This window comes from Asterias amurensis, chromosome 14 (genome assembly GCF_032118995.1).
Source record: "Asterias amurensis chromosome 14, ASM3211899v1".
In the NCBI taxonomy this organism is placed as follows: Eukaryota; Metazoa; Echinodermata; class Asteroidea; order Forcipulatida; family Asteriidae; genus Asterias; species Asterias amurensis.
The window spans coordinates 12,768,042-12,792,861 of NC_092661.1; the positions used below are offsets into that span (position 1 = coordinate 12,768,042).

Sequence of the window (24,820 nt, forward strand, 5' to 3'; positions counted from 1 at the left end):
TTTCGAGATCTCAAGTTTAGAGTTTGAGGTCTCGAAATCAAGCATCTGAGAGCCAAAACTTCATGTGAAAATGGTGTTTTTTTCTTTCATTATTATCTAGCAACTTCGACGAGCGATTGAGCTCAAATTTTCACAGGTTTGTTATTTTATGCATATAATGTTGAGATACACCAACTGCAAAGACTAATCTTTGACAATTACCAATTGTGTCCACCGTCTTTAAATAAGAACACAAAGAACTCAAATTTACCTTTGAATCAAAACCGACATTTATTGCTGGATAAACTTGCATATTCTTGGGCAGTTTTTCACCTATGTATATTAACCAAATCAACCACCACAAGTACACAATAATGTCAAACACAAAAGGCACAGATTTGAAACTTACAACAAAGTACGTATTTTACAATTCAAATCTTTACAAACCAAGACAGTGAAATTTTGAAAGGAATTTTCTACACTAAGGATTGTCTAAAAAAACTATCTTGGGCCACTACATTATCTAACATTCTTCACTTGGGCTGTGTATAAATCGTGCGTGGCTCTTTGTCAATATGTTATGTCGGAGGTTACAATTGATCTTGGCCCAATATCGTGGCTCTGCTTATACCGTAAGCACAGAATCTGCGCTAAGGGAAGCAGGGAATTCTGTGCTTACGGCAAGCGTATTTCACGAGTTAGTAGCGAATTTTGGCTTCTGCGCATGCGTACTCCACGCTTCTAGGCATTCTATACTAACATGGCTAGCGCAGAAATTTGGCGCTTGCATCATAAGCATGGCGTGATCGTAAGCGCAGAATTCGGTGGTAAGCAGAGCCATGAAATTGGGCCCGGTATAATCAGGGCTGTTTTCCACTTGGACTACATGCCCAAGCCAGCCATTTTAGCACCAGGCCAGTAAACTCGGGACTGGACAAGTACAGTGGTCTTGTGATTTTCAATTGAATAATAATACCTTGATACTGTGTAATATCTTTAGTTTAAGGAAGGCCTTTCAAATTATGTGTTGAACATCAAAGATTTCTTACACAAGACAAAAGACCGAGCTAACTCTTTCTCTTTTATTTATCTTGTAAAATAAGCTCTAAAAATGGTTCGGTAAAATGTTTTGAGTCGTGGTCTTGTGGAATTTTACCCCAAATTCGAGCCTTGAAAATGAAGCTCTCTTTGTCCTAAAAACTGTATCTTCTAAATTGTATTTGTTTTACTTACAGTACATTATCTTGACTAACTACCAAATTATCTACCATTAGAAAATATTGTTTCACAATTTCAAGATAAAACATCAAAAAAACACAGTTGAAATAATGACATTTGATTAATATGTACTATTACAATTACATCACAAAATGTACAATCAAAATTCATTGTCTAAAATATTCAAGAACGAAATGGCATCATAATTTCAACTACACACTTGGGCTAAATTGTACTATTTGTTACACAATACAGCATCGTTAGGGAGTGAAAGATGTTCTGCTTTCGTTGTGGTGGGAAAACTCCAATAGGGAAAGGCCATGCTTATCAGGTAGATCCTGAAAACCTAAACCATATATGCAAGGCTCAAGGTGGGATTCAAACCAGGGTCCACAGAAGTAAAAGGCAGGTTAAGAAACCACTTAGCCAGTCTGCTATAGCAAAACGCCATTCCTCAACAGAAATCTGATCGGTTTCGTGTCGAACCATATCCACACAAAATGTCATTCCTGAACAGAGAAGTAAAGTTTTAGTGTATTTTGAAAATTATTTGTCAATTCCTCTCATTAAAACCTACATTTGGCTAAAAAATAAAAATGCAGTAAGTGTGGATTTAATGTAGGATTCATTCGTCCCATAAATTTTTCTGCAATGTTCTTATTAAATTCAGGATGACATTTTGAAAAAATTCTTCCAACGCATCTAACCTTCTTCTATGCAATCAACTTTTTACTTTGTTTGATTTAAAGTACTTTAAATATAATGGGATCAATTTAACAATATTCATTGCACAAAGAAAACGTATTTCCTTACAAAATATTTCAATTTCATCATATTTGTCTGGCAGAAAGATGACGAAGTGTGCCCCTGGCAAAATGTTAGCAAATAATCCGAACCCCTTCAAAATCCTCATTATGAAGATGTCTGATTGTGGTTGATTGCGGACAGTATGCCCAAATAAACTACCATTAATTAACGGAATTATAACTTATATTCAATTTTACTGATTCACAACTTTTTAAAAGATTATTGGCAGTTTCTTTAGACGGGATACATGTAAATATGTTAAGTCATTCCATTTTGTGCAATTGCATTCAAGGAGCAGCTCTGTACTTTTGTACAAGCTTTTCTTGCAAACAATTTATTTCAAAAGAAAATGAGTTAGTGGTAAATACTCTGCATATTAATCCACAAATTTGACTTGGTGAAAAGCACTGCAGCTGTGGATAGCAACAAACTATTTTGAGAAAGGATTCCCTTCAACGTAGATCTTGTTAAATATATTGTGACATCTTTTTGCTTTTCTCAGCAAGTAGACACTGTATTCTTAAGCTGAAACTTTCACATGTTGCATTTATGATTTAGTTTATCTTTCTTTTATAATAATTGCGCTTATATAAATCAGCATTCCGGTTTCAAATCTATGATCCTACCTTCAAATAAATTATATAAAGCCCCATCTGGCAGAGGTAGATTTGACTACAAGTGATTGGTCTTGCAGCCGATAGTTAAAGATTAAAATCTCATTTGGAAACAGAAAAAAAAGGAAAGATGTTTGTCTTCCAGAGCCAATCAGGCTGGGGAAAGAGATTCAAATGAAAGAAATAAAACAGACAATCAAGAGATGCTGATATGACTGTAACAGGAACTTTTTAGTAAGAAAGAATCAGTTATCTTTCTTTGCTTTCTTTTTCTGTTTCTTAGTCTTTGGTTTTTCTTGCACATTCTTGACCTCGTCATTCTTCTCAACCAACACCTCCTTCTTGTGTCCCTCGCCGGCTTCATCTGTCTTCGCTGAACTTTTCTTTGTTGCTTTCTCCTCTTCCTGTGTGTCCTTATCGACAAACTTTGTGAAAACCATTTGAACGACAACCATCAACGACGTGGCAATGAGAGTGGCTGCCCTTGGAAACGGATCACCGAGGATGACGTGGGTATGAATCATAAAGGCGGAGGCGAGGAGGACAAATAGTTGAGATGCTTGTAACGTGAATCTGCCGGAGAGGAGGACCATTCCTGCTCCTCCGGCAATCTCCATCCCTCCTATGAAGTTGCGGTAATCTGAGGCCTTGAATTTCTTGTCCAAGTATGTACGCAGCGGAGCAACCCTTGCATAGTTGACAAAATGCTTTTTCTGTAGAGAGTTAAAAATGAAAAAATAAAAATAATTAAGCTGGTGTACCATTTGTGCAACTGCAAAAATTCAGACATGAACTCTAACTGTCCCGAATGCCCTATATAATAACTATAGGCCTAGCCATTTTAGGCTTTATAAGGACAATTTTTTTATTTTATTTGTCCGATCAGTCAACTATTTTGTTTGCCTAGCTCATCCTAGCTAAAGCGGTAATTTAAACTACATTGTAAATAATAGAGAAAGGACCCACACTCTCCACTGAGGGTCCTTTCTCTATTAAGATCAAACAGTAAACACAACAATGGAATGGCAGCGAAACGAAGACCTACAGTACAATGTATTTTGTCATTGATTTGTTAGGTCAGTCATGGAGAAGATTTTATTAATTAAAATTCCAGTAGATTAGCAAGGTATGTTATTAATAATGATGGTTTTAAATCTAACAAACACCATTGAGGAAGTAAACACTAGGCAAAAATCAACAGACATTATTATTATACTATAATTTTAAACAAACAAATTGACAATAATGAATAAACAATATCAAAGACAATAGCATTTTTACCATCTGCAAATGTAAATCTGCATTCAATTTTGGATTGATCTTTCCGAAGCCGTTGTAGACAAAGAAAAGTCCGAGAACTGTGGCGATAAACTTCATCGTATGCCTTGCCATTTTCTCTCTTTATGTCGTGGATTATTTCAGAAAAATGCAGAACCAAAGAGAACGAAAATTGACGAAATTACCGACTTGTTTTGCCGGCTGCTTCCGCGATGCTGCGAAACCTTTAGCAGACAAGGGAAGTGTAAATAATAAATTATGACCTTTGACCCGAGAAACCATGTGCGTAAAGCTCGCTTCACTCGTTCTCAGTGGTACCACGAAACAAGTTGCATGTAAAATACACACGGTCTCGATGAGTTGATGATGCTGTTTGAGAACGATCGCATCACTCGCCTGCAGCAGCGGCGTGTGCGTACAAAAACCGACTCATAAATTCCACCAATATTTCGATTAAGGAGAGCGCATTATTTGAGTATTTTGTATAAGGCAGTATTTGTAAGTATTTTTCCTTTGGTATTGAATTATATTAAACAATGTTATAATTTAATTATGTTTATAATCGAGATTCAAATATGGTGACCAGTTTCCGGACTAACGTTAGAGATAGGCCATGCGTTCGAATGTGCAGTGCACTATTCCATTTAGTGTATGTCAGACCATCATGGTCAGACCAGACAACTCGTCCGTTGGACAACTCGACCGTTCGGACAACCCGACGGTTCAGACAATTCGAATTTGAGACAACAAACAAGACGGATGGCCAAGACATGTTGACGGTTGACTTGATCATCAAGTTGATGAACGTTCTACCATCCGACCTCCGTATGATGAATATGATGATCTGATTCTGATGTCCAGATGTCATGTATTGTAATGTTAGTCGTGACTGACACTGTGGCAGTGAAATACACGAATTGACTGTGTAAATCCTGCATTTCTAGCAAATATTTTGTTCTCTTTGGCTGGATGCACAACCTGGAGAGTGGCACTCTGGCATTTAGACAGATCTAGTTGCAATAACGTAACCCTCCTGCCGATGGCGAAGCCGGAGGGTTACGAATACGACCCATGCTCATAACAAACAGGGCGAAATGGTCTAGTCCACAGATTTGCTCAATTTTTACCACTTTCAAAAATCATGACACTAATTTCCCAGGTTCTATTTTGAACCTGTTGCATCGCCATTTTGTGACGCTTTATTTTTTTGGTCACCAAGTGCTGAACCGCAGGTACCAGCCAATAGACTGTGCAAGTCTCGCGCGGATTTGAACTTCCGGGACCATTGTGGTCCCAACCTTATGGAGTTTTACGTTGGGGAGATTTTGTTTCGTCCATTACTTTAGTTTAATGTAGTTTACGACCATAAAAATGACATATGTTGTTAAAAATGTAATACTATTTAAACTTGACCTCAGGTCAGGTTACTTGGTAAAAATTAAGAATTTGTGCCCATCTCCGATCACGAAACTTACGCAGACGCTTGTTTTGGTCGCGCGTGTGAAAAGCCTCTTCATTGGTCGTTTAGGCGTCGGCTTCGGTCGGCTTCCTCTTTAAACTGCGTCACGCGTTTATCTAACGCCCTTGCGACCATCGTGCGTCCGCGTATAAACCAGCTTTTAGTAGTTTCACATTCGGGCGTACATTTACAAAAGGGGTTTCACAAAATTTAAGATCAAACAAACATCCTTGTCCCAGAGTTTTACTTTTGTCAATAAATAGACTTTAACCGATAATTGTGTATTTGTTTAAAAAGCTAAAACTAATTTCAGCAAGCTGTATAGGGTATTTTTGTTGTTCAGATTCGGCATTAAGAATCAATTAAAGCAAAGATTTAATTCATAAAAAAATAAAGTTCTTCAGTTGTCGTGTTTTCTCGCTCCGGTGCGCGCAAGACTTGCACAGTCTATTGGATTGACGAACTGCTGAGCCGCGGCCGAGTTGGACTAAACCATTCTGTAAAAGGGTTGTTACAAGGCAGTGCGGCAGTGCGTGTGCGCTATATGAGTGAACAGCGGGCATAGTAACTGGACAACTAAAGCCATTGCGAAAATAATCTGACACGTACCCTGCCCAGAAAACTCGTTAAAGACATTATATTGTTTTGCAGTTTTACATGTTATATTTTATACAGTTCAAGTCAATCGTAAAAGTGTAGTTTTGGTTTGTGAGCAGTTGTCAACAGCTACAATTCTATTTAAAGGCAATAGACACTATTGGTAATTGTCAAAGATAAGTCTTCACAGTTGGGTGCATCTCAACATATGCATAAAATAACAAACCTGTGAAAATTTGAGCTCAATCGGTCATCAAACTTGCGAGATAATAATGAAAGAAAAAACACACTTGTGACACGAAGTTGTGTGCTTTCAGATGCTTGACTTCGAGACCTCAAATTCTAAACTTGAGGTCTCGAAATCAAATTCGTGGAAAATTACTTCTTTCGCGAAAACTACATTACTTCAGAGGGAGCTGCTTCTCACAATGTTTTATACTATCAACCTCTCCCCAGTACTCGTAATCAAGTAAGGTTTTATGACAATAATTATTTTGAGTAATTACCAATAGTGTCCACTGCCTTTAACTGCTCAGCTACATCAATCATTATTAACAGTTCTCAATTTGTTTTCTTCTGCAGGAAGGCTCTAGAGTCCTGGCTACAGTGAACCACATTACTCAATATTGAAAACCCTTTTTGTGGATGTCAACAAAAACCCAACCATGGGGTTAACGAAGCAATACCTGCGCTATGCATCCAGCGCTACCTTTGGCATAGTAGGCACTCAGAAAGCTAATGTGTTATTTGTCGAGCTCCGTGGCATCAAGGGGAAGTATGTTGCTGCTGCAGCTTGTGAGCATGTCTTCATTTGGGATCTACGTAAATCTGAAAAGGTAAAGTAAAAGAAGATCAGAAAAGCCTGTTCATAAAGCCTGTTCACGTCACATTGCTGTTTTCGCAGCGAATGTTTCGCAGGAGTCAAACACAGTTCAACTGTTGTGAATTATTCTCGGCAAGTTTGTGACGTCAACATTTGTTTCACAATCAAATTCGCAGGAAGTATCAACCGGACTTAAGAGCAAGTGGATCTGAGTATTGTTTCTTTTTGCAATGTTTTAAATAAGCGAATAAAAGGGTAGCGACAAGTTCTTGAACTGCCGTTTAAAGCCGACAGGGTTGGGCCGTGCGATAAAGGCCCTAGCCGAAAAGATGCATAAAACCTGTTAATGATTGATGTCCGTATCTTGTAGATGATGGTTCTCCATGGAGACAAGTCCTCAGAAGTGTCAATCCTGGCCAAGAGTCCTCAAGGCCAGACCTTGGCTGTCGGCTATGCTGACGGAACGGTCAAGCTCTTCAGCCTTGTCACCGGTGAAATGACCGTCACCTTCAGCGGACACAAATCGGCCGTAACAGCTCTAGGTTTTGATAAGGATGGATTGAGACTAGCATCTGGTTCCAAAGTGAGTACTGGGTTTTTTCTTCTTCTGATCCAGAATGTTTTGCTTAATAATCTAGTGTTTCAATGCGAAAGGTCTGAGCTCTTAACCTGTACCTGACCCAAAGATGATCTTTGAAGTTAAACCTTGAGCTCGACCAATCCCATACAAAATCAAACAGCACATTTTTTTCATTGGCACATGGGGACTCCTCAGCTAAAATGGGCAGAATGATTGGCTTGAAATTTGACACAGATAAAACATACATTTAAGTACCCAATTTCTTAAATCGGGTAAAAAGTTCAGCCCTGTATGCTTCATTTTTGAAAGGGCAAGGGCACCAAGGCATTTTCTCTTTGGTAAGGGGCACCCTATGAGGAAATTGTAGTTTTCTACAGGAGCGTTTCAAGGGGATGAAGGCATTAACCGGGGAGCATGGAGGCAATCACCTTTTTTGCCTCTGTGAAGTATCAGGACTGAAAGTTGTTTTACTTTCTCTGACCATTTTATTTTTTTTTCTTGCTGTGGCCGAATTTGCCCCCTGTGATGTATATAGTTTTGTTTGATTCTGTTGGACAGACCTCTGCAATGGTAAATTCATTAGGATTTACATGAGATCAGGCAAACCACTAGATTGAAAAACAAGATTGTAGGCCTATGGTGTTGAAGTTTGTTACATTTTGTTGGCTGTAGGTTTGAGGATAAATGGCAGTAAATCATTCGAAGTATAAAGTGGTATAAGATAAATTTGTACATTCCATTGAAGCAGGCCCTAGCTTTAGAGTTTGGGCGGACTTCCATGAAGCAAATTTTTGTCTTTTTCTTGTCGATGAATTTTAGGACACGGATGTCATTGTGTGGGATGTGGTGAATGAGAGTGGTCTGTATCGACTCAAAGGCCACAAAGGTGTCGTCACTCAGTGTCACTTCATGCAGAAACACAACATCCTCATTACAAGGTTGGTTAACGTTCAGTGGCTTGTCAAGGCACATCTTGTTAAGAGCACATGACTCTCAAACTGTGGTGTTTCTGATCAGCAGAGTGTGGGTTCGAGTCCTGGGCCCAGTTTTGTATGGCCCTGCTTATGGAAGCAGGGAATTCCACGCATACGTCAAGCATGTCAAGGGTTACACCCATGGGTCAGCAGGAAGTTTTTAGTAGAGCGCTGGCACATTCATCAGGAGTCGCAGATTGAAAACCTGCTGTAGTATAATGAATTTTTTCTTTGATCAACCCCAAGTTAATAAAAATTCACTGAATTGCTTTGTTTCAGCTCTAAGGACACATTTGTCAAATTCTGGGATATCGACACTCAGCACTGCTTCAAGACCCTTATTGGACACAGGACAGAAGTAAGTTTTTGTCAATTTTTTTTTCCACAGTAGCTCAAATGCTTGAAACAGTATAATTGACAGTTTTTGAAATATATTATGGGGGAGATAATGCTCTACTCACAAGGGCTATCAACCCAAATCAACTTTCACCAGGGACATTTTGTCACCTACTCCTGGTGCCCAAACAGGGTGAACCCCTCCACAGTCCATGAGGATGTAGTCATGGATCCATGAGTCATGGTTGGTAGAGCTGAACGCACTACCTTCTTAACTTTTACAAAGCATTTATGGTTGAGTGCCTTGCTCAAGGGCACAAGTGTCATGACTGGGACTCGAACCAACACTCTGCTGCTAACAACACCAGAGCTTGGTTTCGGTGAACTAGACCGCTCAGCCAAGAAATGCCACACCGTTAAAATGCTGGAAGAGCATTACCATGATCTGTTTTTGACATCAGGTTTGTATAAACTTGATGTTGCTGTTTTGCAGGTGTGGGATTTTGTGATAATTGGAGATGACCATCGACTGGTGACAGGTGCAGGAGACAGTGAGCTGAGAGTCTGGGACATCGCATTTCAAGATGAGGTAAGAAAATGGTGAAGTATTAGCTGCAGAACTTTGATGAGGTCACACCGTACTTTTACATCAGATACGCGAATTTGTCAGGATTTCTCCTGATTTCAGGATTTTCTCTTGATTCTTCAAAAATGTTCCTGAAAGAAGTAAAGCAATCACCAAAGGGAAAACGGAATGGTAAAGAATAAGGGGGAACACCCAACTAACAAGCCTTATATTGACAGGAGTTTTCACATCAAATCTCATCCCTATTAACCCAAAGAACCTCCTTGAAATTTGTTTAAAATAAGTAAAGAAGTCACTAAAGGAGGATAGAAATACGCCACACTTTGTCCAAACCTTTAGTTATGTATTTCTAGTGATTCACAAAGACTTCCTGAATTGTAACATCTGAGAGGTTCCGGAAATTCTACTCTCTGATCTACATGTACTTTTTCAGTGCTAAGGATATTGTTCCTAGATGCTCCCTGAAAACTTGTTATTTTGATTTCTTGCTAATAGACTGAAGATGGGGCTGAGGTACCGGCCAAGAAGCCTAGACTGTCAACCATTATTGGTGATGATGAGGAGGAAGACATCGAAGACGATGATGACACGGTATGTACACATTGTCCAAGATATGGGTATTTTTTTCACTAGTAGGACAATCAGTTACATAACCTCTCCAGGATCTGGTGGACAAATTTCATTTTCATTTATTGATTCTGGTTGTGAAGCCAATGACTTTCAGAAAATCCAAATAAATCATTGTACTAGCCAATGAAGTGAAGACAATGAAGAGGAGACAATGAGGTCAATTTAAGTTTATGTGGGATGAAAAAACTCCAGAGAATTATTCCAGGGAAGATATCTGCGTCAGGTAGGGACTGAGAGCCCAATACACATAGTGCCCCTGGTGTGATTTGAACCGGGTCCAAGAGGTGGGATGCAAGGCAAGATGCCACTCTGCCAACCTGACCACCCACAATTTGAAAATCTCACTGATTGTGGAAACTTTGAACCTATTGTGTTTTTTATATCTCTCTGATTGTTGTTCAAAATATCCCTGATTGCAAGATGAAAATGTTGACGACCCTGTCATGACCATGTTCATTTACTTCTGCACAGAGTATACTTACTTGCCATTGTGTAGGATCCATCATGCGTAAAGGGAGTCAACGAGTGGTGTCTCTCTCCACTGACTGCACAGGAAGGGTGCTATCTTGTCACGTAAGTTACATTCATAAATACCTCAGGACAGTTTCGCTATTATTCTCTATATTTTTATATTGTTGTATAGACATATGGCCTGTCGGCGTATATATGTTTTTTATTCTTAAATCCTTGTGCGTGTATCTTGTGCTATTTTTGTATCTGCCTGTTGTTTCATTTTCACATTTGGTGTGTTTTTTCTTCTTTTGAAGATCAATAAAGTTTTCTTATGTCTTATGTCTTATGTCTTCACTGAAGCTACTATTACTAATCAAAGAAAAAAATTCCCCTTAATTTTCCAACAGGGGGCAGATCGTAGGTTAGAGGTTTTCCTTGTACTTACTGAGGATGAGCGTACAAAGCTGCTCAACAAAAAGCAAAGGAAAGCTAGAAAGAAAATCAGGTAAGAAAACACTCTAGAAACAACTATTGGGAAGCACTGAAGGAATAAGCCTTCAACTTCAGTAGTTATTATATACCTAAGCCTACATCCGTATGGACTGTAAAAGGGGTAACCCTGTTTCAGCCCTAGGAGTAGGTGGCACAGGCCACTGGACAAAAATAATCGAGCCCACACCTTGAAGTGGCCTTCAGGCCTTGTGTGTCTGGCGACTTGCATAAAAAAAAATCTGGTTTCTTTTACAAACTTAGTCTTGGTTTGATGAGATTGATTAATATAAAAGGAATTAGAATCATTGGTTTTTAAAAACAAGCACATTGATTACAAACGACATTTTCTAAAGTCATCTGCAGGAAGATATACTTGTGTGAAACCTTTTTTTAAATCCCTGTTTGTGTGTTGTGTTTTCGTTTAGCCTTTCGAGAAAGACTCTGCTAGTCTCAAAACAACAGGGCCCAATTTCATGGCTCTGCTTTACCGTAAGCACAGAATCGGCGCTTACGGAAGCAGGGAATTCTGTGCTTACGGCAAGCCTAATTTCACTGGTTAGCGGCGAATTTTGGCGTCTGCGCTTGCGTACTCCACGCTACTAGTCATTCTACGCTTACAAGGCTAGCGCAGAAATTCGACGGTAAGCAGAGCCATGAAATTGGGCCCTGGACACTTACTATTATTTTGCTTTTATAACATAGTTCTGTTTGGTTGGTATGCAATTTGCGACAGCCATTTTTATTTTAAAATTTTTAATCCCAACGCTTGTAATATGACCTAATGATCGAATCAAATTTGTTGACGATCTTAGGGAGAAGGAAACTCAAGGTGAAGAAGAAGAAGAGAAGATTCTTGAATCTTTAGCTGTCAAAGATGAAATCCAAACTTGCTGCATCTTGGAGGCTTCTAGTAAAATAAGGTAATGGCTGCAGGGACAACTGACTGATTGCACATTGTATGGTGGGTGCATAGCCTGTTTGTGTTATTTTGTATCAGAGAAATGTTATTTTGTATCAGAGAAAAAGAATACATTTTGTTTGTTTCCTTAACACCCATGTGAATTATACTCTGTATACTCACACACCCTTAAGGATCCGGTATGTGGGGTTCTGCTATTTTTGTTCCTATATCATGTATATATCCTTTTCTGTGGGGTAACACTTAAACAAAGAAAAACCTTGTGGGTAGCATTGTTCCATTGTTAAAAGTACCTCGTAAGAGGGTGTACAGGTATCTTTCCTCGTCTTCTACCTTGAGAACCTCAAACCCAATCATGCCAGGGGCACTATATGGATTGGGTTTTCAGTCCCTACCTTCCGTGTGGGTTCGCTGCATTGGGTTCTTTGCTAGTACAGTGATTAAGTTCACTTTCAAGAGTCCTTGCCTTCACAACAAGAATACATGAACAATTCACAGGTCATTTGCTACCCTCTTGGAGAACGACGGAGCATCAGTGAAGATGGTACTGCAGCTGTACAATAACTCCCTAGAGACCCACGTCATTCAGTCCATGGAGGGAAAGCGCTGGGCCGGGGAGAAGCAAGGTGCCGTCACCCTACCGGGTCATAGGTCAGATGTCAGGACAGTGACCTTCAGTGCGGATAATACCACTGTGCTGACTGGCTCTGGAGAGTCCATCAAAGTTTGGAACAGGTTTGTATTCTTTTGTCATGATAACAACTCTACTACAGTATAAAGTTAGGATCCTGCCTGTCTCAGAGGTACTTATATTGCTGCCATAGCTGTCAAAGATTGTTTAAATACCTGTGGTGGATTTCACAAAGAGTTAGGACTAGTCTTATCTCGAGTTACTAGTCCTAACTTAGGACTAGCTGTACATTTTTGATATCTCTTAGGACTAGTCCTAAGTTAGGACTAGTCCTAACTTGTGAAATCGACCCTTGGTCTCTTACCATTTTACTGTACCGGGATGTTCTTATATTTTGCATTGAAATTATTCAATTCCCCTTTTGCTTCCTTTCATTTTGTTGACCTAAATTTTATCAGAGTAGTAATAGTGGGATTTATTTTGTAAAAAAAAAAAAAAAACAATCTTAATATTGTAAACATGTCATCTTGGTATTGCTCTGTGATGCTGCTGTGTTTTGTTTCAAATCCAAATAAATCAATCAATCAATCAATAATGATATTAAAGGAACACGTTGCCTTGGATCGGGTCGAGTTGGTCTTCGAAAAGCGTTTGTAACCGTTTGTTGTAAAATACATATGGTTAGAAAGATGATTTAAAAGTAGAATACAATGATTCTCACAAATTTGCCTCGAAATTGCATGGTTTTCCGTTTACTTTACGAACTAACACGGTCGGCCATTTATGGGAGTCAAAAATTTGACTCCCATAAATGGCCGATCGTGTTAGTCGACGAGGAAAAAGGAAAACCACACAATTTTGAGTGATACTTGTGTGGATCATTATATTTTACTTTTAAAATATCTTTCTAATCATATGCATTTTATAACAAACGGTTAAAAACGCTTTTCAAATACCAACTCGACCGATCCAAGGCAACGTGTTCCTTTAATGAATGGTAGAGATAGTGTGAAAGGTGGTGCATGGAACTATTTTGGAAGTCCACAATACAATAACAGCACTTTGTTTTGCAGGGCCACCCAGCAGTGTATTCGCTCCATGAAGTCTGGTTATGCTTTGTGCTCTGCGTTTGTGACCGGGGAACGACACTGCCTGATCGGCACCAAGGTACGTCGATAATGAAACTCTGGCACATTGTGAGAAACATTGCGACACACAATGTGTGTCACCCAAATTTTTACTCCCAAGTTCTTTCAGGTTTTGAGAATTCTGTATTTCTTTTTTTTCTGTGTTTCATTCAGACGGGCCATCTGGAACTTTTCGATATCGCAGCTGGGGTCATGCTTGAGAATGTTGAAGCACACGAGGGCGCTCTTTGGGCCATTGCTGTAGCTCCTGATAAGGTAAATCAAGCAAAGTAACTTGAGAGAAAGCTCCATCAAAGAAAGAGGCCAGAATAACACACCCTTTTCCTTTAGCAACTCACACCTGATATCTCCTTGTAATTTCTTTACAGACAGTGTATTTACTGGCACACAAACCAGTAGGGCTGCTGACTGCCCCAGGCAGATTAAGTGCCCATACATGTACTGTAGGTTTAATGACAAAAGTAATTAAATGATAATACCCACTAGGTGAAAAGGATGTATACTTTTTGAGTTTTTGTGGCCAAACTCGGAAGTTCTTTAATGGAGCTTTCCTGTCATGACCATTTGGTGTGTTGATTTTGGCTCACTTATTCTATACATATGTAGTATCTTGTGATTTTAATTTCCCTATTAATATTTTTCCATTTGACACATTTTCATGTTTACACAGAGAGGGTTCGTGACCGGCAGCGCCGATAAAACCCTGAAATTCTGGGATTTTGAGCTCATTCCCGACCCTGACTCCAAAGAGTCTGGAAAACGTCTTACCGTGGTGCACAAGCGTACTCTGCAGATGTCTGATGACGTCCTATGTGTGAAATACTCACCTGATCAGAGGCTTCTTGCTGTAGCACTGCTGGACTCAACAGTCAAAGTCTTCTTTGCTGATACTCTTAAGGTGAGTAGAAAACCTTTTAGATTGGGGTTTTGCCCAAAAAACACACACATAACCTGCCTTTGAGAATGAAGCCAACGTTCTTGCAGTAAAATTGATACAGCCCTTTCTGATTGTTTGCATGCAAAAAATTTGCTTTGCATTCACTTTCAGGGTATGGATACCTCTTTCTCAATTATTTCATTGAAGAACATGTAGATGCTAAATTTTACTATTTGGAACTCACCATTTTGTTATGTAACAGTTACAGGTTTCAAAGATACGTTAACCAAAATAGAGAAACTGCCACCCCAGTAGTTGATCTGAAAGTTGCAGGTTCAACTTTTGCTCCAATCCTTCTTTGTTCAACCCGTAATTAAGTAAAATTAACCCAGTCAGTTTCATTTAAAAACTTTATACCATATTTTTTTAGTGAAACAAAAAAGTAATTAAAATGTGCCCAGTCAGTTTCTCCTGTGGCTTGTTACTTAAAGGCAGTGGACACTATTGGTAATTTACTCAAAATAATTAGCATCATAAAACCTCATTTGGTAAGCAGTAATGGGGAAAGGTTGATAGTATAAAACATTGTGAGAACGGCTCCCTCTGAAGTGACGCAGTTTTTCGAGAAAGAAGTAATTTTCCACAAATTTGATTTCGAGATCTCAAGTTTAGAATTTGAGGTCTCAAATTCAAGCATCTGAAAGCACACAACTTCGTGTGACAAGGGTGTTCTTTTCTTCCATAGTTATCTCGCAACTTCGACGATCAATCAAGCTCAAATTTTCACAAGTTTGTTATTTTATGCATATATGTTGAGATACACCAAGTGAGAAGACTGGTCTTTGACAATTACCAATAGTGTCCATTGTCTTTAACAACACACACATTTCTTAGTGAAACAATTCTTATAACTTCCAGTGTGGATTTTTGTTGTAGTTTTTCCTGGCCTTGTATGGACACAAGCTGCCTGTTTTAACCATGGACATCTCATCAGTGAGTACTTATTTCCATTGTTGCCAACTCTTTAAAAACAAATATTTCATTTCACTTTAAAGGATTTGAGTACTTTTTCAAAATGTCAATAGATTTACATTAAACTTACAGGGTTTGAAGATAATTGATAGTGGAAAGCTTCCCTTCAAATATTACTTACTGAGGTGCTGTAGTTTTTGAGAAATGAGTAAAACAATGTCATGAAAATACGTTTGTAAATGATTAAAATAATTTTCGTCTCATGAGACGAAAATTATTTTTGTGACATTGTTTTACTCATTTCCCAAAAACTACAGCACCTCAGCACGTAGTATTTTCAGGGAAGCTTTCTACTATCATTATCTTCAAACTGTGTAAGTTTAGTGTAAATCTGTGGACATTGTGTTTTTTGTCCTACAAAAGTTACATAGACCCTTTAAAGCTACTTGACATTTCATGAATATTTGTTTGTTTGTGTATTTGATTGATGTATTTGTTTTGTCTTTGCAAAAACTGTGTAGATGTTTATTGATAACTTTGTTTGCAGTGTATTATAGTTGTGTAATTGCATTCTCTGTTATATTATATTGATTGTATTGCATGTATTGTTTTCTTTGCAGTGTGTTATTTTTTCTATTGCATTCTTTATTGAAATGTATTTATTGAATTGCTTATATATTGTTTTGCTTGCAGTGTATCTTATTTTCATATTGCATTCTTGATTGCATTATGATTGTGTATGTTGCAGTGTACTATATTTGTGTTTTGCATTCTATATTTTATGACATTTATTGCTTTGCATTATTTTATTAGTGCTGGGCGAATAGTGAAATTTTGTTATTCGGATACCGCTGGCCAACTATCCGAAATTAACCGGATATTTGAATAGTTTTTTTCGCCGCTAGAGGGCGCTATTTAAAAAAAATAAAAAAAATAAAAATTAAAAAAAATTTTTTTGCCTCTAGAGGGCGCTGTCCGTTTGTGAATGAGATCTTATGGGCGGATTGATATTAGTTTTAGACAGTGTCACTCGGTTCATTCATAAAAATGACCGGATCTAATTTAAAGATGGCGATTTGCTTTTTCTTTTGATCGTGATTGACTCTACGAGAAGGAAAACTTTTGTAATCTTTGAACAAATTACGTCAGAAATGTCATTGTTTTAACTCTTCACGGAGGTAAGCATAGTTAAATACTTAATATATGCTGTTTTATGCTGTCTTAATAGAAGTTTCTTAAGGATTCAGACAAAACATTCATACCAGTTGTCGCCCGACGTCCCCGGATATTCGGATATTAAAGAATATCCGGTTACTCGGTTGTAATTACAGAATTATCCGGTTTGTGAATAGGTATTCGCGCCCTATGCGGATATCCGGTTAAGAAAAAAAAGGCATTCGCGGTTACGGATAGGAAAACCTATTCGCCATTAACCGGATATTCGAATAATTCGCCCAGGCCTAGCATTTATGTTGATTTATCATTTCTCTTAATGTACATGTATGATCATGGTGTGTATTCTATATCCATATATTTCTGCATCATTTTGCTTGCCATCATATTTAATATTTTGTAATGCATTTGATGATTACAGAAAATATTGAATTGATTTAAATATATTAATGCAATCGTATCATGTGATTAATCAAAGCATGATATTCTCCCTTCTTTAGTCTGATTTCCAAATGTTTGATTTTGCTCCAACAAAATGACTATTAAATAATATGAAAACTATAGAAAAGCCTACACAATATATTATATGTACATATATAGAGATAACTTAATATTAGGCGCTATATACATTTGTAAATCAAATATACTATTATTATTATTATAAGGTCAGCCCTTGTCTTACATTGTCATACTTTTTTCCCAAGGGACAATTATCATACCTGTAATAATGAGAATATGTAGTATTGCCTGTAAAAGCTTTCTGAGATAATCATACTTCTTTCAGTGACCACTTTGCTCTTTTGCCAATATAACTTCTCTGAGTAATGATTCACTTTCTTTAATTTATGAGCCTTTTCCTTAACCTCTTTGTAAATTTATTGTAGCTGGAATTATTATAGACTTTAAATATTTTCCCCTGGAATTGCCCTTTGCTAAATGAAACTGGCCTTGTCCTACCAAAGAGGAAACTCCATGCCTGGTACTATAACCCGTTTGATTGTTTCTGGAAACACAGGACAGTACCCTCATTGTGACCGGATCGGCGGATCGTAACATCAAGATCTGGGGTCTTGACTTTGGTGACTGTCACCGGTCGATGTTTGCCCACGATGACAGCATCATGAGCCTTCAGTTTGTCCCTAAGACGCATCTCTTCTTCAGCGCTGGTAAAGACAAGAAGATCAAGCAGTGGGATGCGGATCACTTTGAGCTGATCACAACGTTAGAGGTGAAGATTGTGATAATGCTTGAGAGATGATAGTGGCCATAAGTGGCTTGTACTGAAATGCCCTTAGCGGCTGTAAAAGATTTGTCTTAATTACATTCTCAGAGAAAGAGGTCATTATTGGAAAGTCACGTCCTGAATTTTCAAAAGTTTCCCTGTTGATGTACTGTTTACATTTGTAAAACAAAACAGAAGTTCCGTTGCAGATTATGTTTAAAACATTTTTACTGACAACGTAGATTACAACTGTCAACAATAATAGCTATGTATATGTATGGGCGTGTCTTTGTGGGGTGTCGTGGCCAAGCCGTCTAGGACGGTGGACTCCAGCTCTGTAATTTACAGAATGTGGGTTTGAATCCTGGCCTGGTCAGTGGTGTAACTGGGGCTTTTTATGTTAACTTTTCAAGCACCTGTAAATAATCTGCTTATTTTTGAAATCCTGTACTTGCCCATTTATGGACCATACTGATGGGAGTGCTGATATGGCACCCCCCCAACCCCCACCCCCCCTCCCCACCTCCTTTGAATTACAACTCCCAATGTGTTTTTTGTATATATTTATGTTTTTGCCAATAACATCTTATGCTGTCTCATTACAGGGCCATCATGCTGAAGTTTGGTGCCTTGCAGTTAGCTCAAACGGCAATTTTCTGGTGAGAATTTTGTAGATAAGTACAGACTTTTAACTCGGACTCAAGCTCTGGTGTTTCTGATCAGCAGAGTGTGGGTTCAAGTCCCAGATTTGACCCTTGTGTTCTTGAGCAAGGCTCTTCCTTTAATTCTTTGTCCTTTAGATGGGAAAAAACAAAACATAGGTCCCGTTTGTTGTGTAATGCATGTAAAAGACCACTTATCGCATAGAGAAGGGGTTTGCCCATAGACTTATATATAAGAACTAGAGGGCGCACTGGCCTATATACGCGACCCGGCATGTACGCAGGCGGCCATTTTGTAAGTTGACCAAACAGGCATCGTACAGCGTGTGTTTGTGCGGCCATTTTGTAAGTTGACAAAACAGCATCGCGAAGCGTTAAAAAAACGCAAACTCCACCGTGTGTTTCATATTCAATGCGCGTACAGAATGGCGTGTGCGTGTCTCCTTGCGGTCCCGTCGCGTTTGTGCAAGAAGCATCACCAGTGTGCCCTCTAGTTCTTATATATAACTCTATGGGTTTGTCTCAGTGTTTGTAGCAGTAGCTGCTTAATGCACCAGCACCACATTGGGAAACCATTATGGGTCTCAAAATTATTGCTCTGCTTTTTGTTTTGATACTCCAGGTGTCCGGGTCTCATGATAAGTCACTGCGTCTCTGGGAGAGGACTCAAGAACCTCTAGTTCTTGAGGAGGAGAGGGAGATGGAGAGAGAGAAGGCTGCTGAGGACGCCATCGCTCATGAAGAGCAACAAGTGGTAAGAATTCTATCTATTCTTACAGTGAACCTTGTGACTTGACGTGTCCGAGTTGTCTGATTCACTGGACCCAAGCTTTGGTGTTGTCAGCTGTAGAATGTGGTTTTGAATCCCGATCATTACACTTGTTTCGAAAAGAGTTGGGAAGGTATAGTGCATTTTGCTCTACCAGTCAAGCTCCTAGTGGACGATACCCCTTGCCTATATTTTAAGCGGTTGGGAAGGGGGATAACCCTTTTTACAGCCCCCAGGAGTAGGTGGCAACATGACCCCTGGTGGCAGTTGATCTGGGTTGACCTGCACTAAAGACTTGTATACTTGTGAGACAAAGGTATCAAGAAATTTCAAGACGAAGCAACTTTTGCAGTTTTATGTAAAATGTTAATCAATCTTGCAGCAGGAACTACAATGATTAAATCTGTGTTCATTGTTTGCTGGTTGTAGCTTCCAGGTCAGGTTGCATCCAATGAGGTAGGCACAGCCGGGAGGAAGACGGTTGAAACAGTTAAAGCAGCAGAGAGAATCATGGAAGCTCTTGAGCTGTACAAGGAAGAGACGGCCAAGGAAAAAGAGCACAGAGAGACTCAACAGGCTCATAAGAAAGGATTGGTAAGAGTCTTCCAGCAATTTTGATGAACTTTTCTTTTAATTTACAGCAACCATGGATACCGTTTTTTTTATTTATTTTTTTAAATATTTTTTAATCTTTCTAAATTTGTGGTTATTATGCCTGATAAACCTTGGAAAATTATATCTGTGCTTTTCTTCTGGTGTACTCCAAGACTACTCTCTCGTTTTGTAATTACAATGTAGTTGTACAATTTTAATGTGTTCGCATCTTTCCTTATTTACAGATCCCTCCCATGAAGATACATCCCATTCTTCAGGCGTTCGGAAACATATCGGTAAGTGTAACAATTATATCCACAATATGAAGAGCTCATCCTGACCTATATATATGAGTTTTTAATATTATCTGAATTTTGTTTTAAACGATGTCTGGGATCCCGTCTTGCAAATTTACAAATTAATGTGAAGTAAAACCGATAATCACCACTTGTTTTTCTTTTTGCAGCCCACAAGATATGTCCTTGATGTCATCAGGAAAGTCAAATCAAGGTATGTTGATTAGAGTGCGACCTGCAGCTGAATGCACATTCCAAATGAAAAGGTGGTCACCTTGCTTAAATAGACCCTTCTCTGATGACGGCACCATTTTTTTTCACTTTTAACATGCCGGGGTGCTTTATACAAGGGCATGTCATGTCAACCCAGACTAAAAATGCCTCCAAACACTCCAAAGCACATGTGCATAGTACTCTTCGCCTCACTCCAGAAATGTGAAATCAGAAGGTTCTTTAGCTCATGCTCATCATGGGCACAGAATTTGAATAAAACTCTTTTGACCCAATTTATTTAGGTTGAACTGCTGAGGCATAGAAATTTAATTTAGAGCCTAAAGCAGTTTTGTTCACATGAAAAGTGTTATCTAGTACAATTTGTGGCTATGACTTGATGACAATATCAATGTGCATTGATGCATAGGCTGCTCTTAAAGGAACATTACAGAATTGGTTTTGCTAGCAAAAAAGTTGCTGGCAGTGTAAGCACTCTATGCAATCCACAATATACATAAACTGACAAACCTGTAGAAGTTTGACATCCATCGGTCATCTGGGTCACAAGAGAGTAGTGAAAAACAGATTACAAATTTTGCATTGCATCGATGCCCAACAAAATTATGATAAAACGCTCACTGAGCGATAAACTCAAAACGCGAAATTAAATTATTTATTTCTCATCAAATATGAAATTTCAGACAGAAATATTTCAAGGGATGTTTTCTACTATCATCATCATTAGACCGTGTAAGATGTATGTAAATCTGTGATCTTCATGATTTTTGATTCTTACCAATTCTGTATCGTTCCTTTAAGCAGCAGCCAAACCCCTTAGCCACCAAAGCAGACACTGCCTTATATTTGATGCTCCAACAAGTAGTAAAATCCTTAAACACTTTTGGAATTAATTTTTTGTATTTCTGTTTGGTTTTGCAGTGAGTTAGAGGAGGCGTTATTGGTCATCCCCTTCAGCTATGTACTAGACCTTCTACCTCTACTTGAGACCTTCATTAACTCGGGGTGGCAGGTGGAGCTGTCTTGCAGGTGTCTCCTCTTCCTACTCAGGTAAGCTTGTCTAAAACAATGAGTTTGTAGGAAGTCATTGTTACATGCAAACTTGTGGGTATCAGTACAACCATGTTAATATCTCTTAGAAGAGGACAGTTGCCTAAGGCTCTAAAATCCGGTGAATACTTCCTGCGAAAGTAAACGCGATACAAAATTCAACGTCACAAATTCAAAACAATTAGGTCGAATCAATTGACTTGTGTTCAACTCCTGCGAAACATTTACTGAGAAAACAGCCATATGACATCAAAATTCGCTTCCGTTCACATTTGCAGGGGGTATAAACCGGGCTAAAGGGGAGGAGTGTTGGCTCTGACAAAAGCAACGACCAATTTCATGGCTCTGTTTACCGCCGAATTGTACGCTTACAATCCCCATTCTCGCTTACTGTGCAACATGGAATTTTTGCACAAAAATTCGCTGCTAACCCATAAAATGTGAATTCCCTGCTTTCGCCAAGCGGATTCTTTTGTTTTGGTGAGCTGAGCCATGACATTGAGCCCTGGTGTTGTGGCCTCGGCGTTCCAAAAGTATACTCTTCTGGTCTGCAGGCATTTTGTTTAACAAGCAAAAATAATGTTGGGCTTTATTTCCACTGTATTTGTTTTTGTATTTCCATTGTTATTTTGCCCACTTAATTTGTAAACAATTATAAATTTATATATCAGCCGTGCTTTATACTTAACATTTTTATGAATGCTTTTGATCATATTCTGGTGCTTTGTATTAAATTGTTTATTTTTACATGTATTGTTAGTATTGAAACTATTATAATGTTGATGCATTTTCCCTGTCCATTTACGCTTTATCATTTTATTATAAAAATTTATTTAATAATTTTTACAACAACTTAAACACGTGAAATTAATTTTCACAGGTTACTTTTAACGTTTATATCTACATTTATATAGGATTAAAATAATAGAACGGTTACAAAACCCGAAGGTCTTTGTGGAAATTCAAGCCCTGGTCTTTGTATGAAATATTTACAAATCTTTCTTTACAATTGTGTTGGTAGAGTGCATCATGGTCAGATCACATCTAGTCAAGTATTGTTACCAATTATTGATAAAGTACGCAGCAGCTCCATGAGACAAGTACATCATCTCAGGGTAAGTCCACAGCACTAAATCATCTCAACCTACTATTCATAAACACCTCAGACAGTTTCGCTATTCCTATTGGTGGAGAGCGCGTCACGTGGGTATTTATAGACCTTTGTTTATGACCAGTAAAAAGTGTTGAAACATGGGCGTGACACGCGAGCTTGCACCTGTTCTTATAAGACAGTTTCTTCATTCCTATTGGTCGAGAGCAACGGCTGAAACAGTTGTGCCACATCACGGGATACGCGCGACGCGCTCAACATTTTGAGCCCATGCGGGAAAGTCCCATTAAAAATTGTGGGCCACAAGAACATCCTTTGAATTACTTTGGTCGTTAAACTAAATGGATGAGAAGTTAATTTGCCTTGGTTATTCAGCATGACCACTGGTTTGTGCATGATCAACTTAGCTACACTGAATGGAAAAGGAATTACATGGAGATAACAGGTGTATGTTGTCAGATAAAAAGGATGTATCCTTTTTGGCCTCTTTCTTTAATGGAGCATTCCCTAAATGGTTGACGGATCCTAGTGGGAATTTTGAATATTAAAAGCCATTTTCAATCAGATAACTCTTAAAAGTTGTGCTCACAGGTTTTATCAAATTGAGCCCTTTATTTTTGGAAGTGTTAAACTCCAAACTGAAACTCTTATTCTCCTATTGTGTTTCAGGACCAAATAGGTTTCAATCTCGCCGGTCTGCAATTCCTCCATCGTGAAGTGGAGTCGAGAAGTGACGTCCAGCTTTTTGGAGATGCCAGTATCAAGATGAAAGAGAAAAAGAAGAAGAAACGGAAGCTGATGCTCACCATGGCAACCAGCTAAAAAGGCAAAAAATTTTGAACCATTCCTGTTGATTTTTTTTTATGTAACATTTTGATAGATGTTCAACTTGCATCGGGGACAAAGAATATTAGTTTTGCTTTTATCCTTACAGCCATGTGTCCTAGCACTGTATGCTCAGTACATTTTCCCGAGTTCTGTGAAAAAGAGTCACAGGCAAAAATCTCTGTTGCAAATTTAACATGGATTAAATTGTTTCGCTCCCTGCTGTTAAACTATAGGATTCAAACTGCCTCTAGCTACTGAGAAATCTTGGTGGTCTAGTTTGTAAAGACATTGCTCTAGAATTGCATAAATATGCCAGTAACACATTTTGTTTCTGGGTTTTTTTCCTGAATGGTGTTGTTAAGCCACCACAACAAGTACAAATTTATTAATCACCACAACATAATAATCGGAGATGTTACAGGCGCAGAAAAACAAAGACAAGGTCAACAAACGTGTACATAACATATCAGTGAAAAGAAAGCAAAATAACAATTAGGGAAAACACACAACAAATAACAAAGGAAAGCAATACAACAATGAATTTGAGAAATACATCTAGAAGATATGAGTTGAATATGTAACTACATTATTTCGGCTCTAATTAAATTACCTCCTGGTGTTGGGGTTGTCAAATCAAATCAAATCAAATCAAATCAAATCAAATCAAATCAAATCAAATCAAATCAAATCAAATCAAATCAAATCAATCAACATTTATTTCCATACAAACACAATCTACAAATACAAACAATAGGATGTTACAAGACTGAAAACTGTATGGAGGCATGGCCCATTAAAGCAAAGCTTGTAGGCTGGGATGCCTTTATAAAACAACGGAAGACAATAATAATGAGGTCTTTTTCAAATAAAACTGACAAAATAATTGTTCTCTGATTTAAAACCAACTTTTGTACTGTGACAGTTCATTTATTGAATCAAACTGTTTGATTTTAGAAAAAAGTCCACTCTCAATCATGTGTTTTCCCCAAAAATGCTGCTGTTGCATTTTACTTTGGTAAGGTCATTTTCCAGCAAAATGTTACTCTAATCAGACCTTGACCCTCACTCTTGAAAGGGCATAGCAATTTTTCTCTGGTTAGGGGCACTTCAATGAAGTAAATGTAAATTTGTAGTGCAACTTTGCAAAGGGCACCACAACAAATGCACTGGGCAACACAGCAAATGCACAGGGCACCACAGCAAATGCACAGGGCACCACAGCAAATGCACAGGGCACCACAGCAAATGCACAGGGCACCACAACAAATGCACAGGGCACTGCAACAAATGCACAGGGCACCACAGCAAATGCACAGGGCACTGCAACAAATGCACAGGGCACCACAGCAAATGCACAGGGCACTGCAACAAATGCACTGGGCAACACAGCAAATGCACTGGGCAACAGCAAATGCACAGGGCACCACAGCAAATGCACAGGGCACCACAGCAAATGCACAGGGCACCACAGCAAATGCACAGGGCACCACAGCAAATGCACAGGGCAACAC

The 24,820-nt window shown here is 38.6% G+C and overlaps 2 protein-coding genes across 2 annotated transcripts; one reads left to right on the forward strand and one right to left on the reverse strand.

Moving 5' to 3' along the window:
* Window positions 1–245: 245 nt before the first annotated feature.
* LOC139947474 (novel acetylcholine receptor chaperone-like) lies at window positions 246–4,125 on the reverse strand. Its single transcript, XM_071945397.1, has 2 exons — window positions 3,900–4,125; window positions 246–3,331 (listed from the first exon to the last, which is right to left on the reverse strand). The coding sequence occupies exons 1-2, from the start codon at window positions 4,008–4,010 to the stop codon at window positions 2,864–2,866; spliced, it is 579 nt and encodes a 192-aa protein (XP_071801498.1). The 5' UTR covers window positions 4,011–4,125; the 3' UTR covers window positions 246–2,863.
* A 165-nt stretch (window positions 4,126–4,290) lies between these two features.
* Window positions 4,291–23,834, forward strand: LOC139947273 (WD repeat-containing protein 3-like). The gene is made up of 24 exons (XM_071945161.1): window positions 4,291–4,394; window positions 6,535–6,788; window positions 7,146–7,358; window positions 8,175–8,293; window positions 8,609–8,687; window positions 9,159–9,254; window positions 9,747–9,842; window positions 10,353–10,454; window positions 10,742–10,839; window positions 11,639–11,746; window positions 12,244–12,480; window positions 13,450–13,543; window positions 13,678–13,779; window positions 14,195–14,422; window positions 15,338–15,394; window positions 17,562–17,774; window positions 18,374–18,427; window positions 19,053–19,184; window positions 19,629–19,793; window positions 20,039–20,089; window positions 20,260–20,303; window positions 21,242–21,370; window positions 22,392–22,485; window positions 23,151–23,834. The coding sequence occupies exons 2-24, from the start codon at window positions 6,618–6,620 to the stop codon at window positions 23,301–23,303; spliced, it is 2,835 nt and encodes a 944-aa protein (XP_071801262.1). The 5' UTR covers window positions 4,291–4,394; window positions 6,535–6,617; the 3' UTR covers window positions 23,304–23,834.
* The last annotated feature ends 986 nt before the right edge of the window (window positions 23,835–24,820 follow it).